This window comes from Esox lucius, chromosome 7, assembly GCF_011004845.1.
Source record: "Esox lucius isolate fEsoLuc1 chromosome 7, fEsoLuc1.pri, whole genome shotgun sequence".
Lineage (NCBI taxonomy): Eukaryota > Metazoa > Chordata > Actinopteri > Esociformes > Esocidae > Esox > Esox lucius.
In genome coordinates, this window is record NC_047575.1 from 7,431,299 (window position 1) to 7,454,501 (window position 23,203).

Below are 23,203 nucleotides of genomic sequence, written 5' to 3' on the forward strand. Positions count from 1 at the left end.
CCCCCCCACCAGAACAGTTAAATACACCCCCCCTTAAAACAGTTAAATTCCCCAACCCCCCCCCCCCCCCCCCTTAAAACAGTTACACAGGTCAATGTGTGCATTTCTCCACAATATAACAAGCGTGCCACAAATCTCGCATCTATGGGAGGGTGGCAGGAAAAACAATCACTCCTAGAAAAAGACATAACTGGTGAAAACCCAATAAATCTTTCCACCAAAAGAACACCATGCCTACAATAAAGCACAGCAGTGGCAGCATCCTGTTTATTGAGGTGTTTCTCATCAGCAGGGCCTAGAGAACATGTCAGGCTAGGGAAAATGGACAGAGCAAAATACCGACAGATTCGTGAGGAGAACCTGCAACCCTCTGCAAGGAAGTTGAAAATGGGAAGACGGTTCATGTTTTAACATGAAAAAGCACAACGCCAAAGCAACCATACAGTGGCTGAAGGACAAGAAGGTGAATGTCTTTAAGTGGCCTAGTCAGAGCCCCGACCTATAGCCCATAGAGAATCTATGGAATGACTTGAAGAGTGCAGTCCATAAGCGATCATGCATGCCATTTGACTGAGCTTGAACAATTCTGCAAGAATGAATGGACAAATATTACACAGTCTAGGTGTAAAAAGTTAGTTAAACTCATGGCTGTAATTCCAGCAAAAGGTGGTTCCACCAAGTATTAACTCAAGGGGTTGTTCACTTCTCCAAATAAGGCAATTTACTGTTTTAATTTTAATTCATTTTCAGAGTTATGTGTTGTCATTTGAAGCTGTAGGCAACTAAAGGTGAACATTTTGAAAGGGGTTGGTGAATATCTATACCCACTGTAAATAGGTTCAAGGACCCTAAATCGGTTTTGCCCAGATTTTGTCCAGACCTTGCCCTTTGGACCTAATAGGTTTGTGAAAGAGCAATTCAAGTTATTAAAGAACATCTTACTTCATAACCGCTTGAAAGTGGGCATCACAAAATGTGCATGCCAAATATTGGTATTTACTATGAGTGTTAAAGAAAGTTACTGTGGAGAGGATTTAATATAATCCACAGATGACAGGCTCAAGATTTGTGATGTGTCACTTCTTCCAATACTATGGGACTGACTGGATTACTAGGATTCTCTACTTCATTCTAACCTCTGAGGGTTCAATTTCAACATGGTTTTCCGGTTTAGTTCTGTTTTCTTGTTTATAGGGGGAACATCATTGGGCATAAGAGACAATGTTCAAGAAGGGGAAAATGTCTGATGAAATGGTAAGAGCTTAAGCTGACTCTAGGCAATGAAGCACCTGTCAAATATTAGAATGTTGGCAAATTGCTGTAATACTTTGGATAGGAGAGCTTTTATGGACTGGTAAACATCTATACTATTATAAATCAATTAATGCTATTTAAATGTTTTGTTAAAGTAACATCATTGAATGATATTTAAATGTTTTGTTGTGTAGTAATAGTAATTGTACTATTGATACTAGTACTAGTAGTATTAGAAAAAACGTCTCACAACAGTTATACATGTGTACTTGCTCCTATAGTATAACTGTTCATTAGGTAAATATAGGTTAATTCCAAATACAGCTAATATGTGAGACTGTCGGATTAACAGTGTTTTACAAAGGCTTTCAAAAGGATAATTAACAAGTTGTCATATATATGCCACACAAACTATCCTATTTATTAAACAAGCAAGGTTAAAAATGAGAAGTTTGTTTAATTGTCTCTCTAGTCACAAATCTTGATTAAAGAAGTATGGTTATTTTAGGATTAGAAAGCTGATTGTGACAGGCTTATTAGTCCGGTACGATGGGGGCAGACAGAGGACGATATTTATCTTCACTCCCTGTCTGCCTTGATTGGATTATCCAACACACACAGTGAATAATCATTCCATTGAAGCAAATGAACCTTGCCTTATCTGTCATCGTAACTTTCTATTTAACAGGACATTGGGGCTTTTGGGTCAAGGGCACCATTTGAAGGATAGTGGACTGGGGTCTCCAGCAGGAGGAGGGGTCTTGCGATGCTTCGGAAGCTTCACACTTCACTGGATGCCTCGACCTATAGGGCAACACCAGTCCTGGAAGAAGCCAAGTTCCCCCATCCTCCGCATGGAACCCGGCTGCTGTGGATCCTGCTGGCCTCCCTGAGCCTGCCCAGTGTGGTCCATTCTACTGTGTTCAAAGTAGGGATAATGGGACCATGGAAATGTGACCCTCTGTTCGCTAAAGCCCTTCCCCAGACTGCCGCCAGGCTAGCGGTGGACAGGATCAACAACGACCCTTCGCTCTCCCTAGGAGCCACTTTCGAGTATGTCATAATTGATGAGGACTGTCAGACATCCGCGGCCCTCAAGGGATTCCTGGGCCACTACACGCTGGCTAATGCCTACCTGGGACCGGCCAACCCTGGCTACTGTGACGCAGCATCCTTGCTGGCCAAGAACTGGAACAAGGCCCTGTTCTCTTGGGCCTGCGTGAACCACGAGCTGGACGACAGAGGTCGGCATCTCACCTTTGCCCGAACGGTGCCCTCGCCTGCCTGGGTGCTGCTCAGCCTGGCGAGACACTTCCGCTGGGCACACATAGGGATCATCACCTCGGCCGAGGATGTGTGGGTGGACATGGGCATTAAGGTGGCCAACTCCCTGCGGAGCTACAACCTCCCCGTCACCACTGTGGTGTCCACAGACCAGGACCACACCAGCATACGACTGGCTCTCAGTAGGATCAAGAGGGCAGAAAATATCCGCAGTGAGTACTACGCATTGGACTGAACTATAACTACCACATACATAACTACTACCACAATACTAGTACTACTACTACTACTGCAGCTATAATACTACCACTACAACAACTATAATACAACGTTTACTACAACTTATTCTATCACAACTAATGCAACAATATACTACTTTGTGGAGGAGAGAATCGATAAATTCTACTACTACCTCTACCACTACTAGTACTGAACTCACGTCTCCTGTTTTCTGTGTTTGTAATCATCAGTGGTGATCCTTTGCATGCACTCTGTGCTGATTGGAGGGAACACCCAGAGACTGCTGTTGGAGACGGCTCTGGACATGCACCTGACAGACGGCACTCTGGTGTTCATTCCTTACGACACACTGCTCTACAGCCTGCCCCACAAGGACGTCCGTTACCCAGCCCTCATGAACAACGGCAAGCTGCGGAGAGCCTACGACGCTGTCCTGACCGTCACCATGGACTCGGAGGAGAACTCCTTCTACAATGCATACCAGAAAGCTGTTAATGTTGGCCTGGTGCCTAGACACATAAAGCTCCATCAGGTACAGACAGATTTCTATGAGGAAAAACTGCCTATCGGTTTTTCATGAACAGTGTCATCGTTTCGATGTCCGTCATTAGAGTCCATGGTTTCAAATAATTTGTTTTTTATAACCCCATCTATGAGCTCATCGGTGTGTGCTTATTTATTTTCCCAGATTTCCCCTCTGTTTGGCACCATCTACAGCTCCATCCTTTTCATGGCGAATGCTATGCAGAATTTGCGCGACATAGGGAGTAGGATGTCCGGAGCCAACCTGGTGCACCACTCCAGGAACATGGCTTTCTACGGGTTCAGCCAACGCTTCCGCACCAACGGCTCCGGGGTTAGCCTGCAGGATTACGTGGTGCTGGACACAGACGGGAAGTCCTGGCATCTGCTTCCTACCCACCGCGTGGACATGGATGCCGGGACCGTCAGGTCTCTGGGCCGAAGCATCCACTTTCCAGGGGGTGCCCAGCCAAGTCCAGACTCCAGCTGCTGGTTCGTTCCAGGCATGTTATGCAAAGGAGGTGAGAGAAGGTAGAACAACAAACGATAATAAGCATTAAACAAGATACAGTGGCTAAACGCACATAGAACAACGCACTAATGCTCACATTTGTGCAAGCAAACAGTTGCGAACAGTTTGAGGGTTACCATCTGTCCATTGAGAGGATGTATGTCTTCTCTCCAAAGGGGATCAGACAGTTAGAACCGGGCGTGGTGGTGAGCAGAAACATCCAGGACAATTATTTGGCGCTCCAACATGATCCTTTTTGTTTCTTCTTCTATTGTCCTGTTTGAGGGCTCAGGAGGAGTGGATCCATTCCATCTTTTAATAGTCCTCCTGTGCATCCCTTTGACGATCATCGTCTCTACTGGATTTTATTATTGCATAAGGTACAAAACAACCCAAAAACTCCCGCATTCAGAACTTTTTTGAGGTAATAGCGGCAACATTTGTGCATGTCCTCACGGATGTTTAGGCACTTTCTCCTGACCGACTGTCAAACCCTCCTCACCTTTCACCTTCAGGAGGCGCATCAACCAGATTCGTTTGCTCAGTGGTCCTGACAAGATCATGCTCACCCTGGCAGATGTGACGTTCATTAACCCCTCCCTCAGTCATAAGGTCAGGTCCCCAAAACTTTTAAGTCTAGGTGTCATTTGTAATATTTGTACAACCCTGTTTCCAAAAAAGTTGGGATGCTGTGTAAAATGCAAATAAAAACAGAATGCAATGATGTGCCAATCATTCATCCCTGTATTAAATTGAATGTAGTATAAAGATAATGTATCAAATGTTAAAACTGAGAAATTTTGTTTTTGGAAAAATACATGCCCATTTTGAATTTGATGCCTGCAGCACGTATCAAAAAAGGTAGGACAGGGCCATGTTTACCACTGTGTTGCATCACCTTTTAACAACACTCTATACGTGCTTGGGAACTGAGGAAACCAACTGCTGTAGTTCTGAAAGTGAAATGTATTCCCATTCTTGCTTGATATAGGATTTCAGCTGCTCAACAGCTCAGGGTCTCCTTTGTTGTATTTTTTGTTTCATAATGTGCCAAATGTTTTCAGTGGGCGACAGGTCTGGACCCCTCCAAGAACTGCCACCTTAACGTGGTGGAGGGGTTTGAGTACCCGAGTGACCCTAGGAGCTATGTTGTCTGGGGCTATATGCCCCTGGTAGGGTCTCCCAAGGCAAACAGGTCTTAGGCGACGGGTCAGACTAAGAGCGGTTCAAAACCCCTTAATGAAGAATACAATTTTGAGTACCGTGACGTCGCCCGGTATGGCGCAGCCGGGGCCCCACCCCGGAGCCAGGCCCGGGGTTGGGGCTCGAATGCGAGCGCCTGGTGGCCGGGCCTTCCCCCATGGAGGGACCATAAGGGGCCGGTGCAAAGAGGATCGGGCGGCAGTCGAAGGCAGGGGCCTAGACAACCCGATCTCTGGACACAGAAACTGGCTCTAGGGACGTGGAATGTCACCTCGCTGGCGGGGAAGGAGCCTGAGTTAGTGCGTGAGGTTGAGAGGTTCCGATTAGAGGTAGTCGGGATCACCTCTACGCACGGCTTGGGCTCTGGAACCACACTCCTTGAGAGAGGATGGACTCTTCACCACTCTGGAGTTGCCCATGGTGAGAGGCGGCGGGCTGGTGTGGGTTTGCTCATAGCTCCCCAGCTCTGCCGCCATGTGTTGGAGTTTACCCCGGTGAACGAGAGGGTCGTTTCCCTGCGCCTAAGGGTCGGGGATAGGTCTCTCACTGTTGTTTGTGCCTACGGGCCGAACCGCAGTGCAGAGTACCCGACCTTCTTGGAGTCTCTGGGAGGGGTGCTGGAAAGTGCTCCGACTGGGGACTCTATTGTTCTACTGGGGGACTTCAACGCCCACGTGGGCAACGACAGTGACACCTGGAGGGGCGTGATTGGGAGGAACGGCCCCCCTGATCTGAACCCGAGTGGTGTTCAGTTATTGGACTTCTGTGCTAGTCACAGTTTGTCCATAACGAACACCATGTTCAAGCATAAGGGTGTCCATCAGTGCACGTGGCACCAGGACACCCTAGGCCGCAGGTCGATGATCGACTTTGTTGTCGTCTCATCTGACCTGCGGCCGTATGTCTTGGACACTCGGGTGAAGAGAGGGGCGGAGCTGTCAACTGATCACCACCTGGTGGTGAGTTGGATCCGATGGCGGGGGAGGAAGCTGGACAGACTCGGCAGGCCCAAGCGTACTGTAAGGGTCTGCTGGGAACGTCTGGCCGAGTCTCCTGTCAGAGAGATCTTTAACTCCCACCTCCGGCAGAGCTTCGACTGGATCCCGAGGGAGGTTGGAGATATTGAGTCCGAGTGGACCATGTTCTCCACCGCCATTGTCGAAGCGGCCGCTCGGAGCTGTGGCCGTAAGGTCTCCGGTGCCTGTCGAGGCGGCAATCCCCGAACCCGGTGGTGGACACCGGAAGTAAGGGATGCCGTCAAGCTGAAGAAGGAGTCCTATCAGGCCTGGTTGGCTTGTGGGACTCCTGAGGCAGCTGACGGGTACCGACAGGCCAAGCGGGCTGCAGCCCGGGTGGTTGTGGAGGCAAAAACTCGGGCCTGGGAGGAGTTCGGTGAGGCCATGGAGAAGGACTATCGGCTGGCCTCGAAGAGATTCTGGCAAACCATCCGGCGCCTCAGGAGAGGGAAACAGTGCCCTACCAACGCTGTTTACAGTAGAGGTGGGCAGCTGTTGACCTCAACTGAGGATGTCGTCGGGCGGTGGAAGGAGTACTTCGAGGATCTCCTCAATCCCGCTGACATGTCTTCCATTGAGGAAGCAGAGGATGAGGGCTCAGTGGTGGACTCGTCCATCACCCGGGCTGAAGTCACAGAGGTGGTCAAGAAACTCCTCGGTGGCAAGGCACCGGGGGTGGATGAGATCCGCCCTGAGTACCTCAAGTCTCTGGATGTTGTGGGGCTGTCTTGGTTGACACGCCTGTGCAACATCGCGTGGCGGTCGGGGACAGTGCCTCTGGGATGGCAGACCGGGGTGGTGGTCCCTCTTTTTAAGAAGGGGGACCGGAGGGTGTGTTCCAACTATAGGGGGATCACACTTCTCAGCCTCCCCGGGAAAGTCTATGCCAGGGTTCTGGAGAGGAGAATACGGCCGATAGTAGAACCTCGGATTCTGGAGGAACAGTGTGGTTTTCGTCCGGGCCGTGGAACACTGGACCAGCTCTATACCCTCTACGGGGTGTTGGAGGGTTCATGGGAGTTTGCCCAACCAATCCACATGTGTTTTGTGGATTTGGAGAAGGCATTCGACTGTGTCCCTCGCGGCATCTTGTGGAGGGTGCTTGGGGAATATGGGGTCCTGGGTCCTTTGCTAAGGGCTGTCAGGTCCCTATACAACCGAAGCAGGAGCTTGGTCCGCATTGCCGGCAGTAAGTCAGACTTGTTCCCAGTGCATGTTGGACTCCGGCAGGGCTGCCCTTTGTCACCGGTTCTGTTTGTAATTTTTATGGACAGAATTTCTAGGCGCAGCCAGGGGCCGGAGGGTGTCAGGTTTGGGGACCACACGATTTCGTCTCTGCTCTTTGCAGATGATGTTGTCGTGTTGGCCCCTTCTAACCAGGACCTTCAGCATGCACTGGGACGGTTTGCAGCCGAGTGTGAAGCGGTGGGGATGAAAATCAGTACCTCCAAATCCGAGGCCATGGTCCTCAGTCGGAAAAGGGTGGCTTGCCCACTTCAGGTTGGTGGAGAGTGCCTGCCTCAAGTGGAGGAGTTTAAGTATCTAGGGGTCTTGTTCACGAGTGAGGGAAGGATGGAACGGGAGATTGACAGACGGATCGGTGCAGCTTCTGCAGTAATGCAGTCGATGTATCGGTCTGTCGTGGTGAAGAAAGAGCTGAGCCGCAAGGCGAAGCTCTCGATTTACCAGTCAATCTACGTTCCTACTCTCACCTATGGTCATGAGCTTTGGGTCATGACCGAAAGGACAAGATCCCGGATACAGGCGGCCGAAATGAGTTTTCTCCGCAGGGTGGCTGGGCGATCCCTTAGAGATAGGGTGAGAAGCTCGGTCACCCGGGAGGAGCTCAGAGTAGAGCCGTTGCTCCTCCACATCGAGAGGGGTCAGCTGAGGTTCAGCATTAATAGTGCATTCATAGATGTGGAAGTCACCCATGCCATGTGCGCTAATGCACCCCCATAACATCATGGGTACTGGCTTTTGAACTGATAAGATGCCAGATGGTCCCTCTCCTCTTTAGTCCGGAGGACGCGGCATCCATGATTCTCAAAAATAATTCACATTTTGATTTGTCAGACCACAGGACAGTTTTCCACGTCGCCTCAGTCCATCTTAAATGAGCTTGGGCCAAGAGAAGGTTGTGGCGGTTCTGGATATTGTTTATAAAGGGTTTCTTCTTTGCATGGTAGAGTTTTAATTTGCATTTCTGGATGCAAATGGTTTTTGGAAGTGTTCCTGAGCCCATGCAGTGATGTCCACTACAGAATCATGTCTGTTTTTAATGCATTGCTGTCTGAGGGCCCAAAGATCACAGCCATTCAATATTGGTTTTCGACCTTCTCCCATGCATACAGAGATTTCTCTGGATTCTCTGAATCTTTTAAAGATATTCTGTACATTACATTCTGTAAATTATGAGATCCCCAAACTCATTGCAATTTTACATTGAGAAACATTATTCTTAAATTGTTGCACTATTTGCCCACACAGTCTCTCACAGAGTGGTGAATCCCTCCCCATCCTAATTTCTGACAGACCCATCCCTCCTGGAGTAATTTTTAATACCCATTCATGTTACTGACCTGTTGTCAATTGGCCTAATCTGTTGTGTGATATTCCGCCAGGTTTAGTTTTTAAGCATTACATAACCTTTCCAGTCTTTTGTTGCCTCTGTCCCAACCTTTTTGAGATGTGTTGCTGGCATCAAAATGGGCATACATTTTTCCAGAAACAATAAAATATAAGTTTCAACAATTGATATGTTGTCTTTGCAATGTTACTATTCCCTATTGAATACAGAATTTAAATGATTGGCACATCACTGCATTCTGTTTTTTTTACATTTTAAGCAGCGTCCCATTTTTTTTTTAGGGTTGCATTATAATATGTGATTGATTAATGTGTTGGGCTACTGAAAATATTCGCAATCATATCTACAGATTTTATTGTTCACGTATTTGATTTTGCCTGCAACTCCTTTGTTAACATCCATTTTCTTTTTCAGAAGATCAGTATAGATGAAAACAAAGTAAGCGATACGAGCAGGAAGCCCTCAGACACCATTTGTCAGAGCCCATCTACACCCTCCACAATCTCCACCATCACCCCGGCAACCTATGAAAACTCCAACATAGCCATCTTCGAGGTAAGTCAAGAGTCCAAGTTCAATGGCTCTTCTGCCCTCGAAACAATTCAGGGAGTTCTATTGAGAGAACTCTCTCCTTGCCTACAGGGAGACTGGGCTTGGATGAAAAGACTTCCGTCTGGAAACGTTAGAGCCATTACACCCCAGACCAGTGATGTCTTTGAGTTGGTGAGTTTTTACTTTCAAATATACTGCTGATCTAAGAAGACGTGTTGCTCTTTCTAGTTAACTATAACTGAAAGAAGTATTATCGTCCACCAAAAGCAAGTCTATGGTCATGGAACTGTTCTTCACAATTTGATGTAGATTTGGTCGATTCTGTTCTTGTATGTGTACATCTGCTTGGTGATTAAGTTGATTCTGACTGTGATTTCAGATTAAGGACATACGCCACGAGAACGTCAACCTCTTCCTTGGCTTTTTCCTTGACTACGGTGTTTTAGGCATTGTGACGGAATACTGCTCACGTAACAGCTTGCATGACCTGCTAAGAAATAGTGATGTTAAGCTGGACTGGATGTTCAAGTCCTCCTTGTTACTGGACCTTATCAAGGTGATCACTGTGAGGGAGTGTGTTGTCAGAATCTTCCCAGATACACTTACAATCCTACACCAATGTGCTTCAAAATCATTTCACATTACAGATATACAGTGGGGAGAACAAGTATTTGATACACTGCCAACTTTGCAGGTTTTCCCACTTACAAAGCATGTAGAAGTCTGTATCTAACTAATCCAGAAAATCACATTGTATGATTTTTAAGTAATTAATTAGCATTTTATTGCATGACATAAGTATTTGACACATCAGAAAAGCAGAACTTAATATTTGGTACAGAAACCTTCGTTTCCGTGTCCAGGGATCCGCACCGGCCCCTTATGGTCCCTCCTGTAGGTGTTGAGCCCACAGGAAGGCGGCCCCACATCTCTCCATGGGGAAAGGCCCGGCCACCAGGCGCTCGCGTACGAGCCCCAACCCCGGGCCTGGCTCCAGGGTGGGGCCCCGGCTGCGCCATACCGGGCGATGTCACGGACCTCTACATTTTTATCATCATTAAGGGGTTTTGAACCGCTCTTAGTCTGACCCGTCGCCTAAGACCTGTTTGCCTTGGGAGACACTACCAGGGGCATATAGCCCCAGACAACATAGCTCCTAGGGTCACTCGGGTACTCAAACCCCTCCACCACGTTAAGGTGGCAGTTCATCGGAAAAGGGTGGCTTGCCCACTTCAGGTTGGTGGAAAGTGCCTGCCTCAAGTGGAGGAGTTTAAGTATCTAGGGGTCTTGTTCACGAGTGAGGGAAGGATGGAACGGGAGATTGACAGACGGATCGGTGCAGCTTCTGCAGTAATGCGGTCGATGTATCGGTCTGTCATGGTGAAGAAAGAGCTGAGCCGCAAGGCGAAGCTCTCGATTTACCGGTCAACATACGTTCCTACTCTCACCTATGGTCATGAGCTTTGACTCATGACCGAAAGGCCGAAATGAGCTTTCTCCACAGGGTGGCTGGGCAATACCTTAGAGATAGGGTGAGAAGCTCGGTCGCCCGGGAGGAGCTCAGAGTAGAGCCGCTGCTCCTCCACATCGAGAGGGGTCAGCTGAGGTGGCTTGGGCATCTGTTTCAGATGCCTCCGGAACACCTTCCTGGGAAGGTGTTCCGGTCCCGTCCCACCGGGAGGAGACCCCGGGGAAGACCTAGGACACACTGGAGGGACTATGTCTCCCGGCTGGCCTGGGAACGCCTCGGTGTCCCCCCGGAAGAGCTGGAGGAAGTGTCTAGGGAGAGGGAAGTCTGGGCATCCCTGCTTAGACTGCTGCCCCCACGACCCGGATAAGTGGAAGATGATGATGATGATGAGAAACCTTTGTTTCTGTACCAATCCTATGTTTCCTGTAGTTCTTGACCAGGTTTGCACACACTGCAGCAGGGATTTTGGCCCACTCCTCCATACAGACCTTCTCCAGATCCTTCAGGTTTCGGGGTTGTTGCTGGGCAATACGGACTTTCAGCTCCCTCCAAAGATTTTCAATTGAGTTCAGGTCTGGAGACTTGCTAGGCCACTCCAGGACCTTGAGATGCTTCTTATGGAGCCACTCCTTAGTTGCCCTGGCTGTGTGCTTCGGGTCATTGTCATGCTGGAAGACCCAGCCACGACCAATCTTCAATGCTCTTACTGAGGGAAGGAAGTTGTTGGCCAAGATCTCGCAATACATGGCCCCATCCATCCTCCTCTCAATACGTCGTCCTGTCCACTTTGTGGAAAAGCATCCCCAAAGAATGATGTTTCCACCTCCATGCTTCAGGGTTGGGTTGGTGTTCTTGGGGTTGTCCTCATCCTTCTTCTTCCTCCAAACATGGAGAGTGGAGTTTAGACCAAAAAGCTATATTTTTGTCTCATCAGACCACATGACCTTCTCCAATTCCTCCTCTGTATTATCCAGATGGTCATTGGCAAACTTCAGACGGGCCTGGACATGCGCTGGCTTCAGTAGGGGGACCTTGCGTGCGCTGCAGGATTTTAATCCATGACGGCGTAGTGTGTTACTAATGGTTTTCTTTGAGACTGTGGTCCCAGCTCTCTTCAGGTCATTGACCAGGTCCTGCCATGTAGTTCTGGGCTGATCCCTCACCTTCTTCATGATCATTGATGCCCCATGAGGTGAGATCTTGCATGGAGGCCCAGACCGAGGGAGATTGACCGTCATCCTGAACTTCTTCCATTTTCTAATAATTGCGCCAACAGTTGTTGCCTCCTCACCAAGCCACTTGCCTATTGTCCTGTAGCCCATCCCAGCCTTGTGCAGGTCTACAATTCTATCCCTGATGTCCTTACACAGCTCTCTGGTCTTGGCCATTGTGGAGAGGTTGGAGTCTGTTTCATTGAGTGTGTGGACAGGTGTTTTTTATTCAGGTAACCAGTTCAAACAGGTGCAGTTAATACAGGTAATGAGTGGAGAACAGGAGGGCTTCTTAAAGAAAAACTAACAGATCTGTGAGAGCTGGAATTCTTACTGGTTGGTAGGTGATCAAATTCTCATGTCATGCAATAAAATGCAAATTAATTATTTAAAAATCATACTATGTAATTTTCAGGATTCTATTTTAGATTCCGTCTCTCACAGTTGAAGTGTACCTATGATAAAAATTACAGACTTCTACATGCTTTGTAAGTAGGAAAACCTGCAAAATCGGCAGTGTATCAAATACTTGTTCTCTCCACTGTATTAGTGCATAGCTGCAAGTATCCAAGTAAGTTCTGTCTGGCGTGACACCATCTTTACTGCGTGTTATATAGGGCATGAGGTACCTCCACCATCGAGGGGTTTGTCACGGACGACTCAAGTCTCGGAACTGCGTGGTAGATGGCCGCTTTGTGCTCAAGCTGACAGACTACAGCTATAACGAGATTCTGATAGCCCAAAAGATTCCATACCAAGATCCCTCCGCAGAAGGTGGGTCCTCAGTCTACTAACCTGTGATATTAGTTATTCTGTATCAGAATAATAATATTCATGAACTGTGTGTGCCTACCCAATAATATGCTGTGTGTGTGTGTGTGTGTGTGTGTGCGCGTGCGTACTTGCCTGAATGGTTGTGCAGAGCTGCTGTGGACAGCTCCTGAGATTCTGCGGGCCCCTCATCCCGGGTTGTATGGCACCCGGCTTGGAGACGTCTACAGCTTTGCCATCATCATGCAGGAGGTGGTGCTGCGGGGGGCTCCCTACTGTATGCTGGAGCTGTCTGCTGAAGGTAGGGAACACTCATCCAAAAACAACCCCTGGTACCATCTAAAGCACTCATCCAAAAACAACCCTAATTACCAACTAAAACCCTCATCCAATAACAACCCCAGATACCATCTAAAACAGTCATCCAATAACAACCCCAGATACCATCTAAAACAGTCATCCAATAACAACCCCAGATACCATCTAAAACACTCATCCAATGATAACCCCAGATACCATCTAAAACACTCATCCACTAACAACCCCAGGTACCGTCTAAAACACTCATCCACTAACAACCCCAGGTACCATCTACAACACATCCCAAGTAGCATAGACACAGTTAACAGTACACTACGCTTAAGTCAATACTCTCCTATACAGAGCAATTTACTACACTGAGTGTCTACATTTCATTCTCACTCATGTATTCAAACGTATATACATGAGTGAGTAAGACTTCATTTGAATGCACGCAAGCATGTTCTGTGTTGTACGCATTGTCCCAGTGCTCTCTTCCTGTTGGTCAGAAATCATTCAGAAGGTGAGGAACCCTCCTCCCTTATGCCGTCCTGTGGTGTCACCGGACCATGCTCCCATGGAGTGCGTCCAGCTCATGAAACAGTGTTGGAATGAACAGGCAGATAAGCGGCCATACTTTGAAGACATCTTTGACCAGGTACCTAAGACTGAGATTGAAGTTTGACACAACGCTGACGCACAATCACTTCTTTTTCCTCCTGAAAATCAGAACCCCTCTGTCATTGAAAGTTCACAATCTCCTTTAATTACACCCTGTCAATCGATTCCAGTTCAAGAACATAAACAAAGGAAGGAAGACCAACATTATCGACTCCATGCTGCGGATGCTGGAGCAGTACTCATCTAACCTGGAGGAACTGATCAGAGAGAGGACAGAGGAGCTGGAGATAGAGAAACAGAAGACTGAGAAACTGCTCACGCAGATGCTGCCTCCGTGAGTAGTAGACATTGACACAGAGTCAAAGAGTTAATGAAAGAAACCGGCCATCTTGGCATCTTCTGAAATTGCCTCAAGTCACTGGTCTCATGGGCAAAGTAGAATTTACAGCAATCCATAGGCAAAATCATAGGGGCAAAAGCAAACCCTTGACAGGTTCAATTGTGTTCTTCTGTTTTCAGATCGGTTGCAGACGCCCTGAAGATTGGCGGTACTGTGGAACCGGAACATTTTGAGAATGTAACCCTTTACTTCAGCGACATAGTAGGTTTTACCACAATCTCTGCCAACAGCGAGCCTATTGAAGTGGTGGACCTCCTCAACGACCTCTATACTATATTCGACGCCATCATTGGCAATCATGATGTGTACAAGGTGACCATTTTGCTTACTCTTAAATGAATCATCTAGTATTGATTCATTGTGTTGTTCACCATTTTAACCCTGTAAAGATGCCTTATATTGGACGGTAGGTGGAAACGATAGGCGATGCGTACATGGTGGCATCCGGCCTACCTGTTCCCAATGGCAACCGTCACGCTGCAGAGATATCCAACATGGCTCTGGACATCCTGAGTGCCGTCGGCACCTTCAAGATGAGACACATGCCAGATGTACCGGTCCGCATACGCATTGGGCTTCACTCAGGTCTGGGTCTTCATTTAATAATCTCTGCATGATCTAACTATTTGTCTTTAACACCACGCATGATGTGTGGTGCTAGATACCCATTCATTTCATAAGATGGATGTATTTTTATATTACATAGGTGTGCAGTTTGCATCTCTATTTCCGCGTCACCGTTTGATGTCTCGTAAGGATATGTATGACATCTGCTGTCTGTCTGTGTCCGTGTCTGTGTGTGTGTGTGTCCGTGTCCGTGTGTGTGTGTGTGTAGGCCCCTGTGTCGCTGGGGTGGTGGGTCTCACCATGCCCAGGTACTGTCTGTTTGGGGACACTGTAAACACGGCCTCCAGGATGGAATCTACAGGGATGCGTGAGTCTTCTCAAATTTCCCCAGAAAGTCCAATTATTTGCTGGAGAAAGAAATTATTTGCTGAGTTTTAGGAATCACTGAGGGGAAAAAACTGTTGTTGTTCACAGCATATCGAATCCATCTGAGCCACAGTACAGCAAAGATTCTGGTGGATCTGAGAGAAGGCTACAAGGTTGAACTTCGTGGAAAGACAGAGAGCAAGGTCTGTCTCTGACAATTCCATTAGCTTTGAAGTAAATCATCCAACCGGATGACATAGATGACTTATCTTTAATACGTCATGACCTTGGATATGTGCCACGTCTCCACAGGGAAAAGGCATGGAGGAGACCTACTGGCTGGTTGGAAGAAACAATTTCACCAAACCCCTGCCTGTCCCACCTCAGCTGAAGTCTGGGTAAGGATAGTCAAAGCAAAGTCCTATACAGGAATGACTGTTGTTATGAGAGTAATCCTTGATTCAAACTGTGTATCCTGTGTAAACAAACTGCTCTATACGGGCAGATAATAAAAAAAGCTATCAATACAAGTTAAAGAATATATATGCAATACATCATGGGGGATTGTCAACCCCTGGTCTTAAAGGTGCACTCCGGTATTTCAGCCTGCAGTTGTGGAAGTGATGCTCATAAGCCAAAACGTGTCACTGCTTTTTGAGCTCTGCGTCATCCAATTGTGTACTACAGTTCATACGATATGTTACAATGTGCAAAATAATACAAATAAATAATATTTCAAATGATTTAGTATGATTCGTTATGAATCCAATTAGTGACATATATTACAAATTGAGAAGGCATACCATCCCGGAAGGCTTCTTTAAGATCCCCTGTGCTGCATTGGCCTCATCTCTCCGATGTTTGTTGCAGGCAAATGGCTCATGGCCTGCAGATGGAGGAGATCGCCAGATACAAGCGGAAAAAAGCAGAGCAACAGCAACTAGCAAAGAAGAATAAATAGACTTACAGTATCTCACAAAAGTGAGTACACCCTCACATTTTGGCAAATATTTGATTATATCTTTTCATGTGATAACACTGAAGAAATGACACTTTGCTACAATGTAAAGTAGTGAGTGTACAGCTTGTATAACAGTGTAAATTTGCTGTACCCTCAAAATAACTCAACACACAGCCATTAATGTCTAAACCGCTGGCAACAAAAGTGAGTATACCCCTAAGTGAAAATGTCTAAATTGGGCCCAATTACCAATTTTCCCTCCCCGGTGTCATGTGACTCGTTAGTGTTACAAGGTTTCAGGTGTGAATGGGGAGCAGGTGTGTTAAATGTGGTGTTATCGCTCTCACACTCCCTCATACTGGTCACTGGAAGTTCAATGTGGCACCTCATGGCAAAGAACTCTCTGAGGATCTGAAAAAAATTATTGTTGCTCTACATAAAGATGGTCTAAGCTATAAGAAGATTGCCAAGACCCTGAAGCTGAGCTGCAGCATGGTGGCCAAGACCATACAGCGGTTTAACAGGACAGGTTCCACTCAGAACAGGCATCGCCATAGTCAACCAAAGAAGTTTAGTGCACGTGCTCAGCGTCATATCCAGAGGTTGTCTTTGGGAAATAGACGTACGAGTGCTGCCAGCATTGCTGCAGAGGTTGATAGGGTGAGGGGTCAGCCTGTCCGCGCCCAGACCATACGCCGCACACTGCATCAAATTGGTCTGCATGGCTGTCGTCCCAGAAGTAAGCCTCTTCTAAAGATGATGCACAAGAAAGCCTGCAAACAGTTTGCTGAAGACAAGCAGACTAAGGACATGGATTACTGGAACCATATCCTGTGGTCGGAACATAAACTTTGTCATGATCTGGGGTCTGCATGAGTGCTGCCGGCACTGGGGAGCTACAGTTCATATTGAGGGAACCATGAATTTTCACTTAGGGGTGTACTCACTTTTGTTGCCAGCGGTTTAAGACATTAATGGCTGTGTGTTGTGTTATTTTGAGGGGACAGCAAATTTACACTGTTATACAAGCTGTACACTCACTACTTTACATTGTAGCAAAGCGTCCTTTCTTCATTGTTGTCACATGAAAAGATATAATCAAATATTTACTCAAATGTGAGGGGTGTACTCACTTTTGTGAGATACTGTACGCATGAAAAATATAGAATATTCTGAGGTGCTTACGGCTACTGTACTCAATCACTGACACTTCTCATTTTGTACACTGCCATTTACTCTTTCTGGACTTTTTCTGCCCTGCATGAAGATCTCTGAAGATCTTACTAACACCTGACTAACTTTATGTTCTTTCAAACTTAACCCGGAGTGCAAGTGGGACTCGCTCTTTAGAATTCCTGCTAAGGACACAGCAATGAGAGTTGAAGGGGGAAAAAAGACCACAGACTTCATGAACTGACGTCCCGCATCCTTCTTGCTGTCTTTCAGAATGAAGACAGCGGACTTAAAGCTTCTCCTGCAGAGAGCAGTTAGGAGGCTCTCAACTGTGCGGACAGTGACTCGGATTGTGGGAGGTTTGGACGAGGACAACAGTATGATGATATATCATCATTGCAATGTCTCTTTTCAAAAAAACAACACAAGCAGATAAGGATACCTCTCAACAGATGAAAACAGGATACTTTCTCTGCATTTGTATTTGCCATTGTGGCAGTGAAGGTCTTCTTCCAACCATGGCTCAGTACTCGTATAGAAATTAGTTTGAAAAGTCACTGCCACCATAAGACTTTGTACGTGAGCAGGAAATGGACAACTGTCTGTGTGGAGCTATGAGCGGATCCTAATCAATGGACATTTCAAAAATAAAAAGACAACAATGTTTCTCTGGGACAATGTGAGATTGTACTGCTGGACATAATACTGTTTTCAGTGGATATATCACAATACAACACAATGCATGAGATAATTCTGCAATCTGCAATTTTCACAAAGTGCTTATATAGACTAAAAATCCCAAAGAGCGAGCAACAAGAAATTGATGTACAGTGAGTAGGAACCTAGGAAGAAACCTAAAGAGGAGCCAGACTCTGAGGTGTGGCCTGTCCTCTCCTGGCTGTGCCGGGTGAGATAATAGTACATCAGAGTTTTGGGGACACATCAATATTTATGCATGTTCAGATGACCAACGGGTCAAGAAAACCAGGTGGGCTGTGAGTCATTAGATGGAATCCAGATCAGCTGCACAACTAGGTGGACAAAAACAGGGACGACCAGGTGGGCTGTGAGTCATTAGATGGAATCCAGATCAGCTGCACAACTAGGTGGACAAAAACAGGGATGACCAGGTGGGCTGTGGACAGTGATGGGCAGGGTCGGCTATAGGTTGTCAGGCCGGTTAGTCCTAAGTCCAAGGACACTAGAGAATTTGATAAGCTCTTCAAAAATAATTTGTCTCTGGAGGAGATATAAATAGCATATGGAAATAATTAATCACTGAGCTGTAGAGGGATAACAATCCTCATCTGCCCCTCACCACAGATTTCCTTTTCTGGAAGCACACAGCAGATAAGTCATTGATACCTGAGAAAGAAGACACTTGTTTTCTTGGTGAAAACAAACCAAACAAATGATTTTGACATAGTCTGGTGGAGGCATGACATGCAGTTGTGATCATCTCTGAAGCATGCGTAATTCTCATGTTCCCAAATGAACAGAGAAAAATGGTGCAAGTATGTAATTACATACAACGTTTCCCATAGGGATTGCATGTATATAGTATTGACCTGTACAGAAAATATGATAGTGTTTTGCAACTGGATCTATTTGTTTCTGTTTAAACCATTATGTGATTGTAGCTGGCTCTTTTCAGCCGTCTGAAAGTTATTCGTATCCCTGCAGTCCTTGGCATGAGTTAAAAATGTGTTTTACCTGAAATGGAAATGCCAATACTTGATCGAGTCACAATGTATTTGAGGATGACAGGACCTGCAGGTACAGTATCTTGTGATGCAATAAAAGGCTGTGTAGACAAATAAAGGAAATAAAACATCAATCTTCCTTTTGTATCAATTGTCCAGTGGACAAAGTATTAATTGAGTACCAGAATCTGGGTGTTTAAAGATGTCAGTGTTTTCATGTGAGCTCCAGCCCAGTACGCCCTACATTGCCAGTCTGGCTGACACCAGCCCTGTACATCCTATAGACGTGAGTAGGTGGCGTCCGCCAGACTAAAGTACATTGCCCCCCTAAGGCTGAAAGGGTAGGTACACCAAATGGATGTTAAAAGAAGGCTGCACAGCATCACACATAATCCTAAACATCTTATCCAAATTAAGAAGGACATGAAGGATTACAATCCTTCCATTATCAGAGAAGTGAGTAGTTAAAACGCTGAGAGACAAATTAAGTGCTACTCCACTTTGGTATCTTGCACACATTTGTTTGAAAATCAAACAATCAAAATTCAAACCCCACAAAATGACAACCACATTCATTAGTTAATAAAATACATTATAAAGCAGGTGGTTGGCTGAAAAAGGTATATACCTATACTAGTATTATTTTTTACTGCTACCAATTATTTATACTATTCTAATTCGGTTGATAACCAGTTTATATTAACAGGTTCTATGGGGTTTTGTCAACCGCTAATAGCCTTGCTAAGCACTCCACGTTGCGTCATGATTTAGAACAGCCTTAGCCTGTTAGCTACTGTAGCACCACGCCACTCGTGTCTTAATTATTGCTTAAACATGGGCCAACTTAGATTATCACAAGTGTCACTCCAGCAAGCTTGTTCACATATGACTGTAAAAAATACCATACACCTTTTTGTAGTAGTTCGTGGAGAACATATCCGTGTACTCGTTTTAATTGCCCCTCGTTCTCATTGGCTGTCAAGTTGTCTGTTCTGGTCAACTATACAGCTTGACAAATCGAATTGCAGATCTGCCAAAGTGTTGTTTTCGTTTTACCGAACAGCAGATTGCCTTGTAAATAAGTTAATTAGTTGAATATGTGCTACGAAGCTGCAAGTACACCGCAATTATTGTTGTTGCTTTTTGTCGCGAAATATCTGGTGATTACCTGTTCAGGTGAGGAAATAACCAAAAATGAATAATTACATGAACATTTTAAACGTGCATAAACTATTGAGAAATTCTCGTTTTCATTTACCAGGGAAGGTGTTTTCAATACACGGAAAACCCCTGATTAATGTGGTATGGACAGCGGAGGTGACGGTTCGCAAAGCTACGATTCACCTGCCCCAAGACGTTCATCATCACCATCTTCCTCTCACCCCACCAGTGCATACCTTCAACTGGAAACAACACCACTGCCCCGTGAAATTCTACAGCTGAGAAGGCATTATAATAAGGACAATAGCGATGGCCATGATCTGTTACCTGAGAATTCTCTGGACAACATGGTGCACCAGTTTTCATCTTCCTGTGTCAGTGGAGCACATGTTGACCTTACACACCACCTGTCTGTTTCTGCAATGGCAGTAAATGTCACTACCCCTGGTATTGAGGCAAAAGATGTATGGAAATGTGGATACCTGAGAAAGCTGAAACCTAGCAACCAGAGATTTTTTGTCTTGAGAGGGCCAAGTAACACAGGCCCCAGTCGCTTAGAATACTATGATAGTGAGAAGAAATTCAGGAATAGAATGACATCTTCTAAACCTACCAATGCAGTTAGTTCTCCGAAGAAGATCATTTATCTCCATCAGTGCCTCACCATTAGCAAGAGGGCTGATTCTAAACATAGGCACCTAATAGCCCTGTACACTAAGGATGAGTACTTTGTCATGATCGCAGAGAGTGAGAAGGAGCAAGAGGATTGGTGTCTGGCTTTGAATGAACTGATGATCGAAGAGAAAAAGGAGCGCCCGGATGCTGAGGACTTGGATGATGGATACTGGACCCTCTCTCCTGGCTCCATCTTCAAGGATGTGTGGCAGGTGATAGTAAAGCCCAAAGGTTTAGGCCAAACCAAGAACCTGGCTGGGGTGTGTCGTCTCTGTCTCTCCGCCAAGACCATCCGCCTGGTGAAGGCGAGTTTGGACACGCCCTCTGTGAACCTGCCCCTGGTTAACATCCGTCGCTGCGGTCACTCCGAGAGCTTCTTCTTCATCGAGGTGGGCCGTTCGTCCTCCACCGGGCCCGGGGAGATCTGGATGCAGGTGGACTCAGCTGACCCTGCGCAGGCTCAGATCATCCACGAGACCATCCTGGAGGCCATGAGGGCACTAAGGGCCATCCCTGATTTCCGCCAGCGGAGCACCAGTCAGTCGTGCCCATCGAACCCCTGCGCTGCAGTTCACACACGCCGTCATCCTCATGGCAACCTGCCACCTAGCCAGACCGGACTACGGTGTTCCTCAAAGGCTGGAAGTGTTGTGCGCAAACATTCCTCAAAGAAAAGTGAAGGAGACGAAGGCCTCTCCGCTAAAAAGACCTCTAGGCAAGTAGAGAGGACAATCAACCAACGAACCAGGCCCGGTAATGGCACCCTGGCTTTCTGTGATTTCTGCATCAATAAAAGCTTTGAGGAGAGCCTCAGTCACTGTGCCTGCATTTCTACTGGAGGCCCAGTCAATGGGTCCAGCAGCAGTGGCCGTGGCATTGATAAATACACCCGGCACCATGACACCTCTGTCTGCAGTTCTGCCTGCGACCAACGCCCTATAATTTCTGTGGTTTTGAGCTCTGAGAGGTGCATCTTTCAGGTTTCCAATAGTAACACCACTGCCACACTATGCAACACAACACACCTAGAAGACCACAGCCAAGGAGAGAGCATTGCTGTGGAAAAGTCCACTACGGAACATTCCGGAGAATACCACCGAAACACTTTGTGCACTCCAAAACGTGAAAAATACCTCTCCTCCAAACCCCCCCCCCTCTGTCGCCGGAGTGAATTTGCAGTGAAAGATGGTTATATGCCAATGACGCCTGGCCCAGTGCCTCACGGTGCAGATGGTACTCCTTCAGAAGTCTCTCTGCCCCCCACTCCTCCTAAAACCCCAGGGGCTACCTCTTTGCCCTTAGACCTGGCAAGGCCTTACGGGTGCATGACGATGTTCCCACGTAGTAGTTTGAAAGTGAAGGATAGCCTCGGCGAAGTCGATCCGTCATCGCCTGACGAGTATGTCACCATGTTTCTACGGAGCACCATGGAAGAGGATGCAGATGACTCCCCTGAAGCTCTTAAGCTCTGCAGATCCTCTTGCACTCCACCTAGAACACGCCAGGCACCCTTACAGAGGAAGAATGAACGTGATGACTATGTTCCCATGTGCCATCCTGTAGGCCACTCAGTTGAAGGGACCAGAAGAAGACTTTTCCGTAGCTCACCACGTCAGACTTCTCATCCGAGCAGTGATGTTCAGCTGGACATATCGGATTTGCATGCGTTTAACGTCAATGGTCAATCCTTGGAGCGGCACGGGTTGATATTGGAAGGCGACCAGCTCACGACAACTGAGCTCATTTTAAATTCAAATCGTCTTGATAATGTTGCTCTGGGTGGTCACTGTGTCACCTGTGATGCCCACTTGCCTACTGGCGATGCCACCTTCCCTAATGGAAGAAGTACCAGTCTCCAAGAGAGTTGCCCTGAGTCCTACACTGTCACAGAGCTCTGTGAATCACCTGGGCAAAATGCTACCACCAGACGTTGGCTCCGTTTGTGTCTCCCATTTTGTCTCAATACGGACAACAGTGAGTAACAGGACTGTTATAGTTTTGTCAGTGATGCTTTTCAATTGATACATTTAGGATCAATCAGATTGGGAATACACAGCCTTGTTTTGTACGGGTTCAGAATTTGAAAAGACGAAGTGATCGGTTCTCAGATCGAATTTTCATATTGAAAATGTCAGTTGTTTATTTACTGTTTTTGTATGGGTTCATAATTAGAAAATAAATTAGCAAGTTAGTTATCTTGGTTGAATAGTTTATACTGGAAATATCTGTTGTATTTATGTTCTTTCAGTGGGTGTTGCTACACTTGGTTGGTCATTTAAAGAATATCATGAATATTGGTCTAATTTACAGTATTTGTCTTTTCTATGAATTAACAAAGGATGGTTAATACATTTCTTATTTTCACATTTATTCTGTTTGTTCTGTACCTTTAAAGTCCACTTTTGGTTTATGAAAAAAAATAACACCACGGGCATTGATTTGTGTTGGATTTTCATGCCCCAGTGATTCCACATTTCTATGCTTGGTAGTGGATTATGAAATTAAAATGAATGCATTTAATTAAATCTTGTCCATTTGCTTGGTTAAATGTTCCACAGGTCCTAGGCAGTATAACAAATTTTTCATCACAGAAGTACTATTTCAGATTGATCATTGTCCTAACTAATACAATAGGCTTGAAAATAGGACCA

General features: G+C 46.3%; 2 protein-coding genes across 4 annotated transcripts; both read left to right on the forward strand.

Annotated features, from left to right (window-relative positions):
- The first annotated feature begins 110 nt into the window (after positions 1-110).
- On the forward strand, positions 111-17,679 carry LOC105024671 (retinal guanylyl cyclase 2). 3 transcript variants are annotated; one of them, XM_010894750.4, is made up of 20 exons: positions 113-1,254; positions 1,943-2,750; positions 3,009-3,310; positions 3,467-3,821; positions 4,104-4,191; positions 4,327-4,423; positions 9,035-9,175; positions 9,263-9,343; positions 9,552-9,728; positions 12,472-12,628; positions 12,777-12,926; positions 13,435-13,583; positions 13,717-13,880; positions 14,066-14,258; positions 14,357-14,531; positions 14,782-14,880; positions 14,988-15,082; positions 15,192-15,277; positions 15,750-15,860; positions 17,287-17,383. In XM_010894750.4, exons 2-19 carry the CDS (start codon positions 2,021-2,023, stop codon positions 15,838-15,840), a joined length of 3,330 nt encoding a protein of 1,109 aa, XP_010893052.2. In that variant the 5' UTR covers positions 113-1,254; positions 1,943-2,020; the 3' UTR covers positions 15,841-15,860; positions 17,287-17,383. The 3 variants fall into 3 exon arrangements, with proteins under 3 accessions (XP_034149182.1, XP_010893052.2, XP_034149181.1); XM_034293290.1 differs by lacking the exon at positions 15,750-15,860 and having other exon boundaries at positions 114-1,254; positions 17,287-17,679; XM_034293291.1 differs by lacking the exons at positions 14,782-14,880; positions 14,988-15,082; positions 15,192-15,277; positions 15,750-15,860; positions 17,287-17,383 and having other exon boundaries at positions 111-1,254; positions 14,066-14,094; positions 14,177-14,258; positions 14,357-14,471.
- Positions 17,680-19,738: 2,059 nt separating this feature from the next.
- LOC105024652 (insulin receptor substrate 2-A-like) lies at positions 19,739-23,058 on the forward strand. Its single transcript, XM_010894722.4, has 2 exons — positions 19,739-19,892; positions 19,978-23,058. Exon 2 carries the CDS (start codon positions 20,021-20,023, stop codon positions 22,532-22,534), a length of 2,514 nt encoding a protein of 837 aa, XP_010893024.2. The 5' UTR covers positions 19,739-19,892; positions 19,978-20,020; the 3' UTR covers positions 22,535-23,058.
- The last annotated feature ends 145 nt before the right edge of the window (positions 23,059-23,203 follow it).

What these genes read in the sequence shown, in the direction of transcription:
- LOC105024671 (XM_034293290.1), top strand. Translation starts at nt 2,021, where the DNA reads ATGCTTCGGAAGCTTCACACTTCACTGGATGCCTCGACCTATAGGGCA. An exon ending in GGATTTTATTATTGCATAAG is followed by an intron (nt 4,192 to 4,326) that starts GTACAAAACAAC and finishes TTTCACCTTCAG; the next exon opens with GAGGCGCATCAACCAGATTC. An exon ending in CTCACGCAGATGCTGCCTCC is followed by an intron (nt 13,881 to 14,065) that starts GTGAGTAGTAGA and finishes TTCTGTTTTCAG; the next exon opens with ATCGGTTGCAGACGCCCTGA.
- LOC105024652 (XM_010894722.4), top strand. Translation starts at nt 20,021, where the DNA reads ATGGACAGCGGAGGTGACGGTTCGCAAAGCTACGATTCACCTGCCCCA.